Genomic DNA, 18,795 nt, shown 5'->3' on the forward strand with positions numbered 1-18,795 from the left:
TTTAAAACAAATACACCAACCGTTTAATTATAATGGTTTAATACTGGAAACTATAAAATGTACCAAACGATACTACACTGTAAAATAATATATACAAAAGACTGATTTACAAAATAAATATACGATGAAACTTTAATATACAATAAAATATAATTATGAATAACAGGGCTTACCTTTATTTTAGGTATAGGAAGCTTCTTTTCCAACTCTCCTTGTCCAACTCGCTAATAATTCATGGGGAAGGCGATATCAATTTTGCAAGACATTGTCATAAAGTTAGATTTTGGACATTAGTGGACTCATTGCCGAACTATACTTAGACAAATTAGAAAAGATCCACCTTGATCCCTTTATACTACAGATCACATATTACGGAAGATATCTTGATGACATCCTAATCATCACAGACCACTTGACCATAAACAATATTCTACAGGTTTTTATAACATCCATCAGAGACTAAAATTTGAATTAGAAACTGAAGCAGAATCCCACTCCATAAATTTCCTTAATTTTACCATACACAGATTAGACCAAAAACTAAATTTCAGCATATATAGAAAACCCACTAATAAAGGGATGCTTCTGCACTTCCACAGCTACCATCCCCAACCATACAAAAAATCGGTCATGCTGAACCAATTTCTAAATGCCTTTAAATATTCTTCCACCCAGATTTCTCTAACCACTGAAATAAATGAACTAACTAGAAGATTCTCAAATAGGGGTTACCCACTAACCTATATAAACAAAGTCAAAACAATAGCCCGTGATAGAATAAATAACAACAACCTCGCAACAAACATTGCAAAAAAATCCGACAAGACCAAAATATATTTCATCACCATTCCATATATCGAGCACTGGTACAATAAACTTAACCAAATATGCAAGGGAACCGACATGAAAATCATAGCAAAACCCATGAACAAATTATACACATTCTTCAGAAATCGACCTTCAAATATCACATTCCAATCACAGCATGACCTAGTATACAGTATACCATGCAAACATTGTGATGCTGTCTCAATTCTCCCATGGTGGATCCTGTCTCTAGGATCCACCATGGGAGTGGCACAGCTTCGAGCAAAACAACACGAAGCTTCAGTGCAGGCGGGTCGTGCAAATGCATCGGAACTTTCTTTCCACGCCATAAATGAACAACATACATTCGGCTTTAATGAAACTAAAATTATAAATATTCAACACAACTACTACAAACTACTTATTGCAGAAACCTTAGAGATGAAACTACATGCAACTTCAATCAATATCCGTAGGCCATTCCTATTGTCCAACGATTGGTCACTTATACGCATGCGTGAAGAACAAACACTACAACATAAGACAAAAGTTTCGGATTAATTGTGAGTAGCTCTCTTCCTGTGAACGTGACATCCCGAAAAGTTCTAGTCCGACTTAAGGAATGTAGAGAATAACCCCCACCCCATATCCAATTATTAGACCCCTAAATTTAACTCAAAATTCCTGACACAGCACCAAAAAGAAAAAATCGATCCATAATTATTAGCCAGTTTAGACCTCCAAAATCTAATTTTATGACAATGTCTTGCAAAATTGATATCGCCTTCCCCATGAATTATTAGCGAGTTGGACAAGGAGAGTTGGAAAAGAAGCTTCCTATACCTAAAATAAAGGTAAGCCCTGTTGATTCATAATACAATAGAATATAGGAAATATCGAGCACTTAATAGCTCTCTAGTATCAAAAAAATAAAATATAAATAAAAAAATATTTAAAATACAATAAAGATAAAAGCGATAAAACATTGACTGAAGCTTTCGGAGGCTTCCGCCTCCTTTCTCAACAACATTGTTGAGAAAGGAGGCGGAAGCCTCCGAAAGCTTCAGTCAATGTTTTATCGCTTTTATCTTTATTGTATTTTAAATATTTTATTTATTTATATTTTATTGTATATTAAAGTTTCATCGTATATTTATTTTGTAAATCAGTCTTTTGTATATATTATTTTACAGTGTAGTATCGTTTGGTACATTTTATAGTTTCCAGTATTAAACCATTATAATTAAACGGTTGGTGTATTTGTTTTAAATTCTGGATATGTACTCTCTCCCAACCTTAGAGGCCTTTTTGAAGAATTTGATTTGGTCAATCCAAGTGAAAAGAAATGACCAAATAAAAAGAGGAATATATATTCCATATATCACCATATACGTACAGAATATATTCCATATATCACCAAACGGTAATTAGTTTAGTTTTGCATTATTGTAGATTCCCGTTAATTTGATGTGTGAAATTTAAAACACTGATCATATGTTATATTGAATGCACCTTTCTTCAGTTTGTATAATGCTTAATAAGTAAGTTTTTTGTAATAATATGTTATCATAAAATTTACTTAACATTTTATTAATTTTATACCAAAAAGGTGTTAAGGTGTTAAATTTCAATAAATATTAAATTTTATAAAGAAAAAGTGATATTCAAAAGGTAAAGATGTAATGAATGTTCCAGTTATTATGGAAATTATTAAGGTAATTATTAAATTTTATAAAGTTATTAAACTAATTTTATGAAATTAATTTTAATTTTACTGGTACGAGACTACACGTGAATGGGTGAAGTTTTTACAACACCAGCTAATAGAGAAGTAGAGAAGTTTTTCTTAAATTATTGTTGTTTTATTAACTTAAATTGGCTTATTAATTTATTTTCTAGTAGCTTTATATTCCTAGTAATGATACTTAGTTTAATTTGAACTTAGATAGAGATTTTGTAGGTTATTACTTAGTATCGGTAAGGGTATCCAATCCACGTGTTGGACAAGTTTTTGCGGTTCCCGCGAACGCTAAGTTTTTAATTATATTTAGTGATTTTATTGACTTAATTGTTATATTAAATTATTTTCTTTAAGTAGCTTATAGACCTAGTCGAGATCCATGGTTTATTTTGAATTTAGATAGCACAATTTTGAAAATTAATTAATACTTAGTGTCCGTAGATTTACCGTTCTAACTTGCCGCCATTGTCATACGATACAACATATATGCCAAACTAGATAGCGAAACACATAGCACTGTATTAGAAATCTGTTAGCTTAGTATAGTATAGTAGTATCAATTAATCAGTAAAATTTACTAATCTTATTAAATTTCATTGTCAATTAAATTGTACTTTTTTTTTTTTTTTTTAACGAAATACATATAACAACTTAGATTTTACAAACATAAAATTATAAATTAATACATATAACTTGACAGGAGATAAGTAAGTTACATAACATAACTCAGAGATGATACTTGATACTGAATTATATATATATATATATATATATATATATATATATAGTGTTATAACCACATTGGGATATAAGTTTAGGGTCATATTTTTGTATTTAAATTGAATCGAAATCATGACTCAGACCAGAGCAGCAAAGCAAAATGCTCAAACTAATGGGAGTACTGTGGCTCAGGGGAGAACTGAGGGGGGATGGTTCTCCTCAGAATCACAGCCTTTTGAAATGCACTGCTTGTTTGAGGTTCGTGGAGCAATCAGGAACGGGACATAATATTGCCAAGGGGAATTTCTTTGTGTGTGCACAATGTAAGGAGTGTGAGGAAATCAAGCGCCAACTCAGTGTTGTTATGGGCCTATATGAGAGTTTGAAGGACAGGGTGGATGCCCTCGAAGGATTTAAACTGAAAGGTCCATCAAGCTCTCAGCTGCCCACATCAATGCTAGAGCTTGCACTTGAACATCACGCAACACAGCAGCAACCCCCAAGGCAGAATCAGTGGTCCCAAAGGAACTAGCTGTTGTCAGTGACTCTATCGTCAGAGAAACGGGGAAAATGTTTTGCAAAAAAGGATAGGTAGAACAGGACCAGGCTATGTCTGCCAGGGGCAAAACTTGATGACATTGTAGAGAAGATATCATCTTTTAAGGGCACAAAAGGTGATATTCTTATAAACGTTGGCAGTAATGATAATAAGAGTAGGAGACCAGCGGAATTACTTAACAAGTACAGGACAATGTTGGAAAAAAACCCATGAGTTAGGGTTGAATTTGAAAGTGTCTGCAATTGTGTCCAGACACGATAAGAGAGAGTATATGATGACAGCCTTGTCGATCAATTTGGCCCTGTACAGATTGTGCAAGGCTCAAGGGGTAGAATTTTTCTCAGCCTAGTCTGTGCTTGTTAACAGGAGACTGCTTCTACAGGGATGGGACACTTAAATAGAAATGGTGCAAGAATATTTGCTGATGCTATCGAGGCAGTGTCAGGTGGGTCGGCAAACTGCTAGCTTGGGGGGATACATGGATATTGTTATATATTGTTATAGATTAACGATAGCTGCTGGCAGAGGTGAAAGTGATTCTTGCACTGCTTCTAATGGAATGAGCAGCAGCCTGGAAAACAATATGCAGGGGATTCAAAAGACGGCTGAGAGTTATTGCAGAACAAGTAAATACATGGGCTGTTTTAGGATAGCTAAGAATAGGAACACAAATGCTAGGAGTTTGGTAAATAAATTTGATGAATTTGAGGTGTTGGTCAAAACATCAAAGGCAGATATTGTTGGGAACAGAGACGTGGTGTCACACGGATATAAGGAATGCAGAACTGGAATTTAGGGAGAACATCGTGTAGAGGAAGGGTAGACAGGATAGGAAGGGAGGATGGGTTACGCTATTGGTTAAGAAACACATAAAATTCAAGGAAGTACAGCCAGGACAATGGATGGACAGTGCAGTGTTGAGTCAGTTTGGTGTGACATAAGCACTAAGAAAGCAAAATTGAGAGTAGGAGTGTGTTATAGGCCTAATGACTCTGATGAGTATAATAAACAATGTACAAAGAAAAGAAATACAGTGGGCCAGTAAATCAGTCTTATAATGGGGCATTTTAATTTCCCAGATATTGATTGGAATTGTGCGTTGGTCATTCACACACTAACAAGGCTTTTGTGGATATATTGGATGATTGGTTTCTACAGCAGCATGTTTGGGAGGCAACTAGGGGGAGTAATACTTTTGATCTGATTATCAGTAGTGATTCTTCATGCATTAAGAATCTGCAGATAAAGGAACCACTAGGTGGCAGTGATCACAGTGTTCCGAAGTGGGATTACTCAAAGAGGTAACTACCATAAGGGGTAAAGAGAAGGGTTTTTTCTTTGGTAAAGGTGACTATGGTGGTCTGAGACAGTATTTAAATTCTATACAGTAGAATCAACTGATGATTTTACCAATAGCAAATTCAAAATGGGAAGCATTTAAAGAATTAATCTTGGAAGCTACTAAGCTTTTCATACCAACTAAGAAATATTGTTCAAGATTTAGGCCTAAATGGATGTCAGATGAACTACTGAGACTCTTGGCATAGAAGAAAAATGCGTGCATACATATAAATTAACAGGTGACACGGAAGCCTATGATAGATTTAAGCTTGTCTGTAACCAAGTCACAAAGGAACAAAGGAGGTTAGGCAGGCAAAGGCAGATTATGAGAAATCTTTGGCAAAGGATGCATAGAAAAACAGAAAAGAGTTCTTTACTTATGTAAACTCTAGAAGAAATGGGATGAATCAGATTGGTCCACTTGATATCAATCGTTCAACTGTTGATGATTCTGCTTAGGTAGCTAACAAACTAAATGTATATTTTCATCTACATTCACACATGAGGAGTTATTCAGGGAGGGGAATGCCAGAGGTGTGTTAAACTCTGGCAGTAAGCTAAATGATTTTGCAAAGTGGAGGAGAAATTGTTGAAGATAAACATAAGAAAGGCACCTGGGGTGGATGGAATCTATCCAGTTATATTAAAGGAGGCGGCAAAGGAAGTAAGCAAATCCTTAGCCATAATTATGAGAGTTTCCCTGGACTCAACGGAGCTACCCATGGACTGGAGATGTGCAAATGTGACTCCAATCCGCAAAGGAGGATCAAAGGGCGACACAAGAAATTATAGACCTGTTAGTTTAACTTCTGTTCCAGGGAAATTAATGGAGGCACTGGTTAAAGAAGCACTGCAGGATCATTTAGATAAGACTTCAGTTATAGCTCGGACATAGCATGGGTTTGTTAAGGGGAAGTTTTGTCTAACCAATTTCACTGGATACTATGGGTTCACAAAGGAACTGGATGCAAAGAATATATCTGGATCTTAGAAAGGCTTAACATACTGTTGCACATGGAAGACTGCTGCACAAATTGGAGCAGTGTGGCATTAGAGGCAAATTGCTTCTTTGGATAAAGGGATGGTTGAGTGGGAGAAAACAGAGTGGTAATCAATGGACACTGCTCTTTGTGGACTAATGTTACTAGTGGAGTCCCCCAGGGTTCAGTGTTGGGTACATTGTTGTTTTCTGTATTTACTGATGATATTAATGATGATATATCAGGCTTAATGTCCAAGTTTGCAGACGATACAAAGGTCTGCAGTGTTGTTAATGACACATGTAAACTCAAAATTTGCACATAGTACTACAGCTCATTTTCAAAGTTTATAAACATCAGAAATGTTTTTTATGCTACAACTTTTATTGTGTTGTCATGCAAATGTGAGTTTCACCTGTAGTGATATTTGTCTACAGTTTTATCCATTTTTTTTTGTGTGATTGAGTAGTGGCCAACAAAACAAAGAAGGAAATCATCCATAATTACATAAATGGGTTTCACTCTACAGAGAGTATTTGTCATTTCCTTTTGTTTTTATATTAAATTAGTTTACCAAATGCATCTGCTATTGAGTGTGTCTGCTAAATAGAGGTAAACATATTACAAAACCAACTATGGGACTGGGGAAAATAAAGCTATCTGTTACTGGGAGGTGTCTGCTATTCAGGCGTGTCTGTTAATGAACATTTCACTATAACTATCAAACATCAGGGCACAGTCAAAACAAAATTTTAAACATTTAAAAAACTTGACAAATTTTACATTTAATGAGATTATATTGAATGGCAATTACTTTCAAAACAAAAAAAAAAAGTTATTAAGTAAATATCAGATTATTTTATAAGCTTTATAAGTAAAGTCCTTTATTTATTTATTATTATTTTTTTTTTTTTTTGCATTATTATCTTAATTGTATGCCACATCAACTGCTTGCAATAGCTGGGAAAAAAAAAAAAAATGTAAACACTTGCAAAGTATGTTCCACACACTGCTATCAGGCAATTTTAGAGAAGCAAACATTTTCATTCCCTGAATTCTCATGAACTTCAAGCACCGATTTTGAATCAACTCATTAGTGGAAAAGTATAAGCCTTTTCAGTATTACTAAAAAGGCATCCACTTTTCCACTAAGTATTACTGACAGCAGACTAGAAGATCTCTTGCACCACAGGCAAAAGTGTTCTTCACCTTGGGAAGGCTTTGCTGTCTGATAGGATTCCAGAGTGCAATTTATTTTGAACAGTTGTAATCAAATTACACCATCATAAACCAAAGACTTTTGCTAGCAAGTCTAAAGTGGAGTACTGCAAGAAAAAGAGTCCGTCACCAGTCTAAACATAAGGGCAATGTATTGCATCAGCATAACTCATATGATGGGGTATCAAAAAGTTCATACCCTTACCTAGAAATAATAGCCCTAGAAAAGTGAAACTTCAACGAAACTTTAATCCTTTTCTATGTACTCTCCATGTATAGTAACACATGTCTTCTATCTATAGATCAGTTGTTTAATGCCTTGATCATAGAAGTCCGCAATTTTTTGCCTGAAACCACGATTCCACTTCACTGATAATTTCCTGAGATGAATCAAAGCAGCATCCACACAACGGGTCCTTCATTTCTCAAAACAAAAATAAGTCTGATGGTGCTAGGCCAGAAGAATAGGATGGGTGCTGCAGTAGCACAAATCCAACAGTTGGTGAGAACAATGCATTCGACATTGCTTCTGCAAAGGTGTCAGCAATCTTGGAACCCATCATGTTGAGACCTTAGACATGTGCAGATGGTCATATAAAATGCCATAGGCAGACCCATAACTAATTCCCACTGCATTTGCGATGAAATTAATTGTCGCACATCTGTCACTCAGCACCAGCTGTTCAACCTTTGCAACCATCTCACTGTCTGTGGATGTTGATGGCCTTCCTTCTCTTGGCTCATCAAAGACACTTGTATGAAGGCACTGGAACTCCCGTTTCCACTTTTTTACAGTGTCATAGGATGGACAATTCTGCCCATATACAGTTTTCATTTCTTCATCAATTTCCTGAGCTTTCTTGCCCTGCAAATGCAGGAACTTCATCACTGCTCGATACTCCACTTTGTCAACCATAGCATCCTTCCTCAGATTCTAGGCTCCACCTCTGGTGTTCGATAACTTACGGGAATGAAATTTCACATGTTAGTTATTGAATATGTAGACAACTTAAATTAAAAATGGCATCTTCCTATTGATGTTTTATCTAGGTCAGGGTATGAACTTTTTGATACCCCCTCGTACCTTCATAATACTTGGAGCATGCATGGGAAAATCAAGAACTTGGCTGGAAAAAAATTTCACATAACCATATTTTCCAAAAAATACATCAATATACTACCACCCATTCAGAAGTCTATAATACTATCATGATGTAAAATTTCCTGTACACATTTTTTGCTTCAAAGTCAAAGGAATTTTATAAATGTAATGCTGAAATGCTTGCAGGAGGCCAGCAGAGAGTTTTGTTTTTAAAAAGAGGTGAAAAATACCATTACTTATAGGATGACCTGATATATATCAATACTTGCCATTTGTAAATTAATTCAGGTTAACTGTAATGGTTACTCACTGTGCCAAAAATTCTTCACACAAATCCTCAGCTGATTCTTTTAGTTGCAATAGTAAATCAACACATTCTGCCAGTTGTTTCGCTGTTGCCTTAAACAAAAAATAATTTTAAAATTACACAACTTTGTTTTTCTCAAAAATATTTTACATGAATGGCAAAGGGTACTAGCATCTCAAATTCTAAATACCCATTAAGATTTCAGATAAATAGTGTTTAATAGAAACATAGTGAATGAAAAGAATTGACTTTGTTCCCATAGGAAAAGCAATAAGTTTATAAGTTTACAATAAGCAACAAGAAACATATTTAAAAAATTATTGGTTACAGTTATTTGTATTATTTATGCTACATCTTGATAAGTAAAATGCATATAAATTTGCTACCAGTTAAGTTCTTTATTAGTTTCATTATTATTATTACTGTTATATTGGAAGGCAGCTGATTTGTTTAATGCATGTTCACCAGCAGAAAGTTAATTATCCTCATCATACATGACCAGAGAGCATTGTAGGAACTTGCACATTACACTATAAGTTACCTCAACCATCTCATGGGGCGCCTTCGTAGCCAGGTGGGAAGGAGCAGCAGTGCGTAGCACACGCTTCTTGATTAGACCGGGTTCAAACCCGTCACCACCAAATACGGAGGATGCGGAAAGGTCAGGGAATGACCACCGCATATTCGCGGAGCAATATGGCCTTAGTTGCTAATGCTCCTAAAAACCAAACAAAAAAAAAAAAAAAAAAAACCATCTCATTCATTTTTCTGCTGACTGACAATGCAATATTCCTTGAGAGCTTCACATTTTGGCTATTGGTATTTTTGAGTTATTTTTTGGAACTTTCATAATGCTATATCATAAAAAAATGTAAATTCCTTTTATGGATTTTTAGTTCTGTTTTAGCTGAGACTGGACCGGACCAGATCAGGTTTAGATTATTGATCCAATGGGTGTGTGACAGTGACAATTTCTTAATTTCAGCATGCATATGAAATTTAGAGCTTTTAGCAAGGATACCAATAAAGATATTTGTTTTGAATTTTTTTTTTTATTAGGTCACAAGTATACACAAAAGAAACATTCTGAAAATTTTCTTTATTTAAAAATTAGCATCAATTGAAAGCACCACTGCGTTAAAGCACGACTTTAAACATCCGTAGGACCATAAAAAAAAAAAAAAAAAAAAAAAGAGAGAAAAAAAGCATAACCTTCCTCTAAAACAGTGGTTCTTAATCTGGGGTATTCAGAGGGTATGCAGGTCTTCATATATGTAAACATATGTAAAATACAATATTTCTTGTAATAAACAAAAAAAAAAAAAAAAAAAATTCATCCCTAACAAATATCACTATATGTATTTAACAATATGAAATATATTTAAATTATTTTACTTACGTTTTTACACCAAATAATTGTTGAGAACTTTAAAATTTAATGTTTTAATTTCTGCCTATCCTCTCCATCGTAGGTCGGTGCGTGATTTTCCAAGAAACAATAACTCTGTTTATCAGAGGAGCTGGTAACTAATTTACTTTTGTCAGTTCCAACAATAGCGCTGTCCTCCTTCCCCTTGTACAATAGCTTGGCAACACGAAAAAACAACAGGCTGCCATACCCCCATTTCAGTTATTCATTTGCAGTTGTTTAACTTGTTTTGAGCTGCATAACGGGGTTAACGATTTTGACGAAAATTAAAAGTAATAAAATGTTCTTAATTTGAATTTTTATAACCTTATTTGTATTTTTCTTTGACATTAATATGTAAATATTGAAAATACTATTTCTTGTAATTTTTAAATAAATTTCTTTTTCTTTTTTTGGTTTTATGTACGTCTACTCCAGTTAGCAGCTAACTGGAGTAGTCATTTTTGTTTCTCATTACTTCCAGAACCAACCCTCCAATATCAAAGAAAAGAAAATATAATGAGTCTTATGTATGCTTTGGTTTTACTTTTACTACTAAGCGTGATTGGGATACAAAAACCACAATGTTTCTTGTTTTTTTTTTTTTTTGGGTAGTTGTTGGTACATCGGCTTCTGTGGCCAGAATGCACCTCCCAAGGTTTTTGCAGTACTTTGATCCGAGACGGGATTCGAACCCATGACCTTTGGGTTGCCAGACAGGCACTTTACCCACCCAGCTAACCTGGTCGGCACAATGTTTCTTGTGCAGTAAAATTTTGGGGAATAGATCTATGAAACCTTCCAAATTAAAAGAACATCTCACTTCAGTACACCCTGAATATGTATCAGACAGTCCAGAGCAATTTCGCATCAAGAAAGCTAGTTTTGAAAAATCAGGTAACATTACAAAAATTTGGATTCACTCCTTCACAGAAACCATGTCTTGAAGCATCTTATAAAGTTGCATATTGCATTTGTAAACAAAAAAAACCACACACAATCAGCAAAACCTTAGTAAAACCCTGTGTTTTGGAAACGGTTGAACTCATATGTGGTTTAAATGAAAGAAAGAAACTTGAAGCATTATCTCTTTCGAATGATGTTATATCATCCAGGATTAAAGACATGTCTGATAACATTTTAAACCAGATAATGGAGGAATTAAGAGCGACAGCATACCGTTTCAGCATTCAACTTGATGAAACTACAGACATTTCTTAATGTAGTCAGCTTCTAGCTTTTGTTTGTTACCAACATATGAATATCATCAAAGAAGAATTTTTATTTTGCGAACCTCTCCAAGAAACTACAAAAGGCCTTGACATATTTAATATGTTGAAAAGTTTTTTTGGAAAACAACATTTTGACTGGAAATTAAAACTTGGCAGTATTTGTACAGATGGAGCACCGGCAATGCTCGGAAATACTTCTGGATTTGTTGGTTTAGTAAAAAATAAATTCCATAAATGGTCGTAACTCACTGTATGTTACATCGAAATGTTTAAGCATCCAAGACTTTGCCGCCTAAACTCAATCAAGTCTTAAAAACTGTAGTAAAAGTCGTCAATTTTATCAGATCCTATGCTTTAAATTGCTGAATTTTCAACAAAAAATTGTCAAGAAACGGGAGCATGACATGAAATTCTTCTTTATCATACTGAAATATGCTGGCTTTCCAAAGAGCAAGTATTAAAACGCTTATTCAAACTTCTTGCAGAAGTTTTATACTTTTTAAAACAAAAAGAAAGTTTTCTGGCCAGGAAATTTTAAAAACAAGAATTTGAAATTAGTTTGGCTTATTTAGCAGATATTTTTGACCACATGAATAAAATGATAGTAATCACAGTTCCTTGAATTTTTCAATTCAAGCAACTGTGATTACTATCATTGATGCCTCTGAAATATTAAAAGCGTTTTTATCAAAGTTACCACTTTGAAAAAGAAGACTGAAGACTGGAGTCATCCAACCATGCAAATTTTTCAAATTTAGAATCAGCTTTAAAAAAAGGATCAAACAGTGATATGATCTTGCCCGTTTCTGTGCAGACAGATATTATTGTACATATGGACAAGCTTCAAAGTTCTTTTCTTAATATCATCAATGTTAATAATTATTTTTGTTCTGATGAATTAACAATGGCAACATGGATCTGCAATCCTTTTATTATTAACATTGATGATATTAAGGATGAGGAATCAATTGAAGATGACCTTATTGATTTAAGATCAAAAGAACTGCTAAAACAACTCATTTAATTTAATTTAATTCTACATGTTTAGAAGAATTTTGGTCTTCCTTAAAAAAACTCTATCCTGCATTAGTAAGAAGAGCCATGAATCTTTTAATTCCATTTGTGACAACTTAAATGTGCGAAGCAGGATTTTCAACACTCATTTCATTAAAAATGAAGAAACAAAATAGGCTTCTTGTGGAACATGATATGCGTGATGTTTCTTTATTGAAGACGGTTCCCCAGTTTACTGTTTCAACAATGAATAAACAGCAACGCTGCTCACATTAAACTTCTGGGTTTATTTTTTCCATTTTCTTTTTTATTTATTTTATGTAGTAGTAGTAGTGGCATGTGATGCAAGAAAGCAAGTGTATGGGCTTATGCAGCATCAGCCAAAAAAAAAAAAAAAAAAAATCACACCATTCCCTCCAAATGCCTCTCCAGTTCCTCTTTAAATTTATTCAACCTATCAACTTCCACAACGACAGATGGAAGTTTGTTCCAGCAATTCACCACCCGCTGGCTAAAGGCAAATTTCTGCACATCTATTCTACATCTGTCCTTTCTTAATTTGAATTTATGCCCCCTTAGGTTTGTAATCTGAACAAGTGGAAGGATCCCATCAGAATTCAGAGTGCTCAACCCATTCAAGGCCTTATACACCTCAATCAGATCAACGTGCAGGTGCCTAGTCTCCAGCCACTGCAATTTGCAGAACTTAAGCCTCTCTTGGTAAGAGGATCCTTCATTCCCCTCACCAATCTTGTTGCCGTTCTCTGTACACGCTCAAGCAAATCTACATCCTTCCTAAAATGAGGCCTCCAGACCTGTACGCAGTACTCAAGGCATAGCCTGACCATTGCCTTATATAGAGGGACAATCACCTCCTTTTCCCTGCTAGCAAAATTCCTATATATCATTGACAAAACCCCATGACCTACCCTGGCAGCCTGTCTGCATTGCTCAGAAAACTTCATATCTGACTGCACAATTACTCCCAAGTCTTTTTCTACCACCTTAAGTGTAGTACCACACAGTTGGTACTTTTCTCTCGGGTTACTTCTACCCATATGCAGTACTTTGCATTTGTCAAGGTTAAACTTCAGTTGCCACTTCTTAGCCCATCTGCCCAAATTATCTAGATCTTGTTGCAGTAGCACACTGCCATTACTGTCATTAACAACCCTGCCAACCTTTGTATCATCTGCAAACTTCGACACTAAGCCATAAATAATGTATGCATTATTTAAGCTTATTAACTATTTAAGATTACTAAAATATTGTACAAATAAGTAAATAAAGTTATTTTATAATGGGGGTATGCAATTGACATTAAATTTCACAAGGGGTACGTAGGTAGAAAAAGGTTAAGAACCACTGCTCTAAAATATAATGCACTGAATTTACCTACCTGTATAAACATGTATATGCTGCTCATATTTATGTCTAATATTAATGGTATAATTAACCATTAACAATAGGTAGGATATCAATGTGAGTTCAATGTGCTGTTCCTGCCAGAGGTAATTATCGTTGGTAAAAATTGGTAAAGTCAGTAATAGTGTTGTACATACTGGTACTATTAATATTAATATAGCAATCTGAGCTTTACTTAATAAATATGAGGTCATGTTGAGAAAAAAGTCACAAGTTAGAGCTGAATATTAAAGTGTACGGAATTTTGGGAAGAAGGGACTTTGACTTTAGAGCTCTGTAAAGTCCTTTACAGAGCTGTATACACTTTGAATATAAGAGGTGCAAGGATATTTGCTAGTGCTATTAAGGCAGTTTAGTTGGGTCGGGAATCTCTTAGCTTGGGGTGGAGAGGAGGGCTATACACAGACTAATAGTTTCATGACAGCCATAAGCAGAGGTGGTGTTATTTTTGCATTGCTTAATGTGACACACAGAAACTTGAAAAACAGGACAGTTACCATTACAAGGATTGCTGTGGATTCACGTGGGACTAGCAATTACACAAACCATGTAAGAATTACTAAAAACATGGACAGATCAAATGGTGGCATTGGTATAACAGAAGTATGGTGTCACTCTGATAATGGGGATGCAGAATTTGCACATGATGATTATAATGTGTACACAAAGAACATTCATTCAAGATACCTCATGCTGCCTCACTATCTAAGCTGAAACTCATACAGTGGTTTGCAACATCAACTTAAATTACACTATGCTGTGAAAGGACATACCATTTAAAATGCCATAAGCCAACCACTACCTATGCAAAAGCACATCCGTGGCTTGGTTCTTAATCGTAGAGGCAACACAGTTTAAGAATTTTAAACTTTGTTAATAAAAACGCAAAATTTAAAAACAAAACTAATACACAGCCACTTAGCCTGTTCTTAGGAATGATACGCTTCGAAATTTTCTACACATCTTAATAAACACAGTTTCCATCCCTGCCTCGTGGAGGTAGGGATGGAGGTAGGGTGGTGAATTGCTGAACTTCGAGAATATACATAATTGCCTTGTGGATAAGAAGTAATTCCAAGGATTGTTTTCCTTATGTTGTTCTTTGTATAATATAATAATCCTGTTAATAACACTTCACATTGTACGGGCAATTTCCCTGCAACCACCTGCAAGGCATCAGAAGAAACAGTCGAACAAGCATGAGTGACATTTATTAATACAAATCTCTGAGCCTAAGTAAGATATTAAAGAATTACTCATTCGATGCACCCTAGCCCCCGAGGCATAGGTTACGATCGGGACAAAAAGACAATTATACAGTAAATTCAATGAACGTCCTTTAATGCCCCAATCAGTCCTCACTATTCTCCAGAGCTTGGAATATAAAAGTCTCACTTTGTTTTTGATATATTTTATATGTTCAGTAAAGAATAGTCTCTCTTCTAATTGTAGCCCTAAGTATTTAGTCACTCTAGCAATATCGGACCATCCCTCAAGACAGTCATACAGTGGGAGGTCGATTCATGCTGAGTTTACCTTTCAACAGCATCACCTTCTGCCCCATAGACAATTCTAATTTATTATATTCACTCCATTCATGTAGCAATCTCAAGGCTGTTGTTGTTGTTATTTGGTTTTTAGGAGCATTAGCAACTAAGGCCATATTGCTCTGGAGATATGCGGTGGTCATTCCCTGACCTTTCCGCATCCTCATTTGGTGGCTCACGGGTTCGAACCCCAGTCTAATCAACAAGCATGTGCTATGCATTGCTGCTCCTGCCCACCTGGCTACGGAGGCGCCAGCAATCTCAAGGCCTTGGCTTCAAGCTGCAGATGAGAGCTACCATGTACTATCATAGCTAGGTCATCAGCATAGATTATACACTCTATTCCTTCTAAATCAATATCCAGGAATTCATCCATGAGTGTCTAAGTATGGAGACCACATTTAAAAAAGGACATTGATTCTTGAAATGGTCCAAAAAAGGCAATCTGCTGGGTCAGATCTGCAGAAGGGTGCCCACATGAACAAACACTTCAAGGATACCTGATTAAGGTCATAAAGCTCTGAGGACTCTAGTAAAATGCATGAAGGTGAAATTTTCACTGTTATATAGGATTCTATAACCAGAAAGAGGTTTAGACTGGAGTTTTCTTTTAGCCAGCGAGTTGTTAATTACTAGAACAAGTTACCTCCACAGGTACTTGAAGCTGACAGCTGCTTAGAGAAATTCAAAGGTTAACCAGAGAGTTACCCATATAAGTAGGGATGTTCATATCCAGTGTAGTCGTAAAATTAGCAGGTATACTCTATGAATGTTATGAAAAGCAGAGAGTATGCTGTGCATATCAGACTTATTAATCAAATTCCAGAGGGTATACAGCACATACCCTCTGGAATAGTAAACATATATGTGGCATATACAGTTAGTTCCCAACTTTACGAGTTCATTCCTAATGTGCACTCGTAAATAGAAAACTTATAAAGCAGGAATTTATTTTCCATAGATGTGATGTTAAAAACGGGGTTGCTTTCTGAATAATGAAATTTGACCATAGTAATGTTAAATAAAGGTCAACAAAACAACAGTTTATGTCTAAACAATGATCTGTTTATCCAAAGAAATTAAGCAGAATGAAGCTTTAAAATCAATCAGATTATAATAATAAAGAAATTATTTGTGTCATACAAATGTTAAAGAATGTTTATTCTTCACCATTGACTAAATGCACACCTGTCGATGGCTCGGCACTCGTTGGTTTGTTGAAAGCACAGGGAGTGATTTTCTTCTTCGGAAATCATCAAGAGTCATTTGTTTCCAATACAGTCTTCTCTTTTCTTTATAAATTTCACAATATCATGTATAAGCATTTTTTAAATCTGTAGCAACTTTTCTAGTGCACTCAAAATTTGAATCTTGTGACTCAAAAATCTCAATTGCTTTTTCTGTGTTGAAATGCTTCATCAAGCCGCTTGAGAGTGAAGGAATGAACAAATCTTTCAGCTGTTAAACCTTCTTCTTCCTCAGTTTCTTCACATTTTGCCATTTCAATGATGCCTTCATTTGTGAGCTCTATCTTCTGGTTTTTCAAGTCTTTCAAAAACCAAAAGATATATGCTATTCACCTAAAAATATTCAGAGGGTATACAGCATATACCCTCCACTACAGCCCTACTTCGGTAACTGTCTGAGTAGAGATACACAGTCTATTTTCTTATTTAGCTTTTTATATATTTTCTTTAATTTCTTATTTTTTATTGTTATTTTCTATTTATTACTATTTTTTATTTATTTATATATTTATTTATTATTATTATTATTGGTTTATTTTATTATTATTTTTTAGGCTAGTGGCTATATTGGCTAATGGTAATAACAACAACTGTTCCTCTATGCACCAAGTTTATAGGATGATTTTTGATTTTAAAAGTTGAACATTTGTTTAAGTCAATCAAATTTCATTAATTACAGTGCATATATCCATACATTTCTTCATCACTCTTACATCTAAAATTTTCTGAATATGATAAATTCTTATATTAATTACTTACATCTTTTGATCTAAACCTCTCTCTCAATTTTTCTTTCAGTTCTGCAACAATAACATTACAGTCTTCTTGAATTCCATGAAAAGAAGGCATGTGCTGATACTGATGTAAAACCTTCTGAGCTTTTGTATAGCATCTATATAAAGTAACATAGAATATAAGCAACCAAATAAAACTATATAAATGTGATGATGTAACGTCATAAAAATTAAATATAATGAATTGTAATTCTGCATTGACAGGATGACATGTACAAAACACAATCTGAGGATTGGCAACCATATAAAAACAAATAATCGGCATTTAATACCAAGAATATGCACTAGTCTAATTTAGCACATTTTGCAATATCCCTAACTGTCTCAGATACTTCTCCCCAATCATGGCATGACTAGGGATTAGTGAGACTAGATTCAGAGGATCCCAAGATAGTATTAACCCAGACTCTGCATAGACATTGTTATAGAGCTATGTCACCCACTGGAAATCTCTCTTGACTAATGCCAAGAAACATTGATGGCTTACCTGTTCTGCAAAGAAGTTTGATTGCTATCCTCAGATAGCTTTCTTTAGATGACAGCCTTTTCTCTGATAACTTACTTTTCTACATATTTGTTTTAGCAGAAGCATATAGATGAGAGGGTAGGCAGTTGACATGTCAGATCATCCTATTTACAGCAAATTATTATATAAAGTATGGGCCAACAGTGGATGTCACACTGTGGCACCCAATATTTCTGAGTACTTACAGAGCAGTAATCTGAACCTAAAAGATAAAAAAAAAAATTCAAATGATTTCAAAAGATTCCTATATGCAAAAGTTTTATCTTTAAACTTTTGAATGTTTTCCTGAATGTGCAAAAATTCAAGACAGACCCCTCTATATCTGAGCCACGCTATTATATAGATATTGATTTATTCAGTGCTGGACTATCTTCAAGAACTAATAAATGCATGTGGTTTATAAGCATTCAAAGAAAACCTCAACTGATACAAAGAGAAATTGGTGGCTTATCTCAGCTGCAGAGATGTTAGGAAACTCAATAAGTTTTATGCCAATAATTAAAGGTAACTGTAATGTCGATAGCCATACTACGTACTGATAACTGTTTCGATAAAACGTGTATGAATGTAAGCTAATTATATTTATGTTACTGTATAAATTTCATGATAAAGCCAGAACTCATAATTAAAGGAGCACTGAAAAATTAACAATCAAACTATTTCAATAAAACAAATTTCTGTTTATATCCAGGGTGGCTATGGAGCATTAGCAAAGGCATATGATGCAAGAAAGCAAGCTTATATAGCATCGGCCAAAAAAAAAAAAAAACCCTTATTTCACCCATCCACTCACTCCAAATGTTTGTCAAGTTCTGCCTTGAATCTAT

At 34.7% G+C, this 18,795-nt stretch overlaps 1 protein-coding gene across 1 annotated transcript in view; it reads right to left on the reverse strand.

Moving 5' to 3' along the window:
- Vps51 (vacuolar protein sorting 51) overlaps positions 1–18,795 on the reverse strand; it is a 202,273-nt gene that overhangs the window by 134,385 nt on the left and 49,093 nt on the right. The window contains exons 6-7 of the mRNA XM_090385571.1: positions 17,408–17,540; positions 8,779–8,867 (exon numbers count right to left, since the gene is read on the reverse strand). Of these exons, the coding sequence (XP_090241697.1) occupies positions 8,779–8,867; positions 17,408–17,540 (222 nt within the window). The remainder of the gene's footprint in view (positions 1–8,778; positions 8,868–17,407; positions 17,541–18,795) is intronic.

Source organism: Mastigoproctus giganteus, chromosome 11 (genome assembly GCF_048544385.1).
Source record: "Mastigoproctus giganteus isolate SK-2022 chromosome 11, ASM4854438v1, whole genome shotgun sequence".
Taxonomy (NCBI): Eukaryota; Metazoa; Arthropoda; class Arachnida; order Uropygi; family Thelyphonidae; genus Mastigoproctus; species Mastigoproctus giganteus.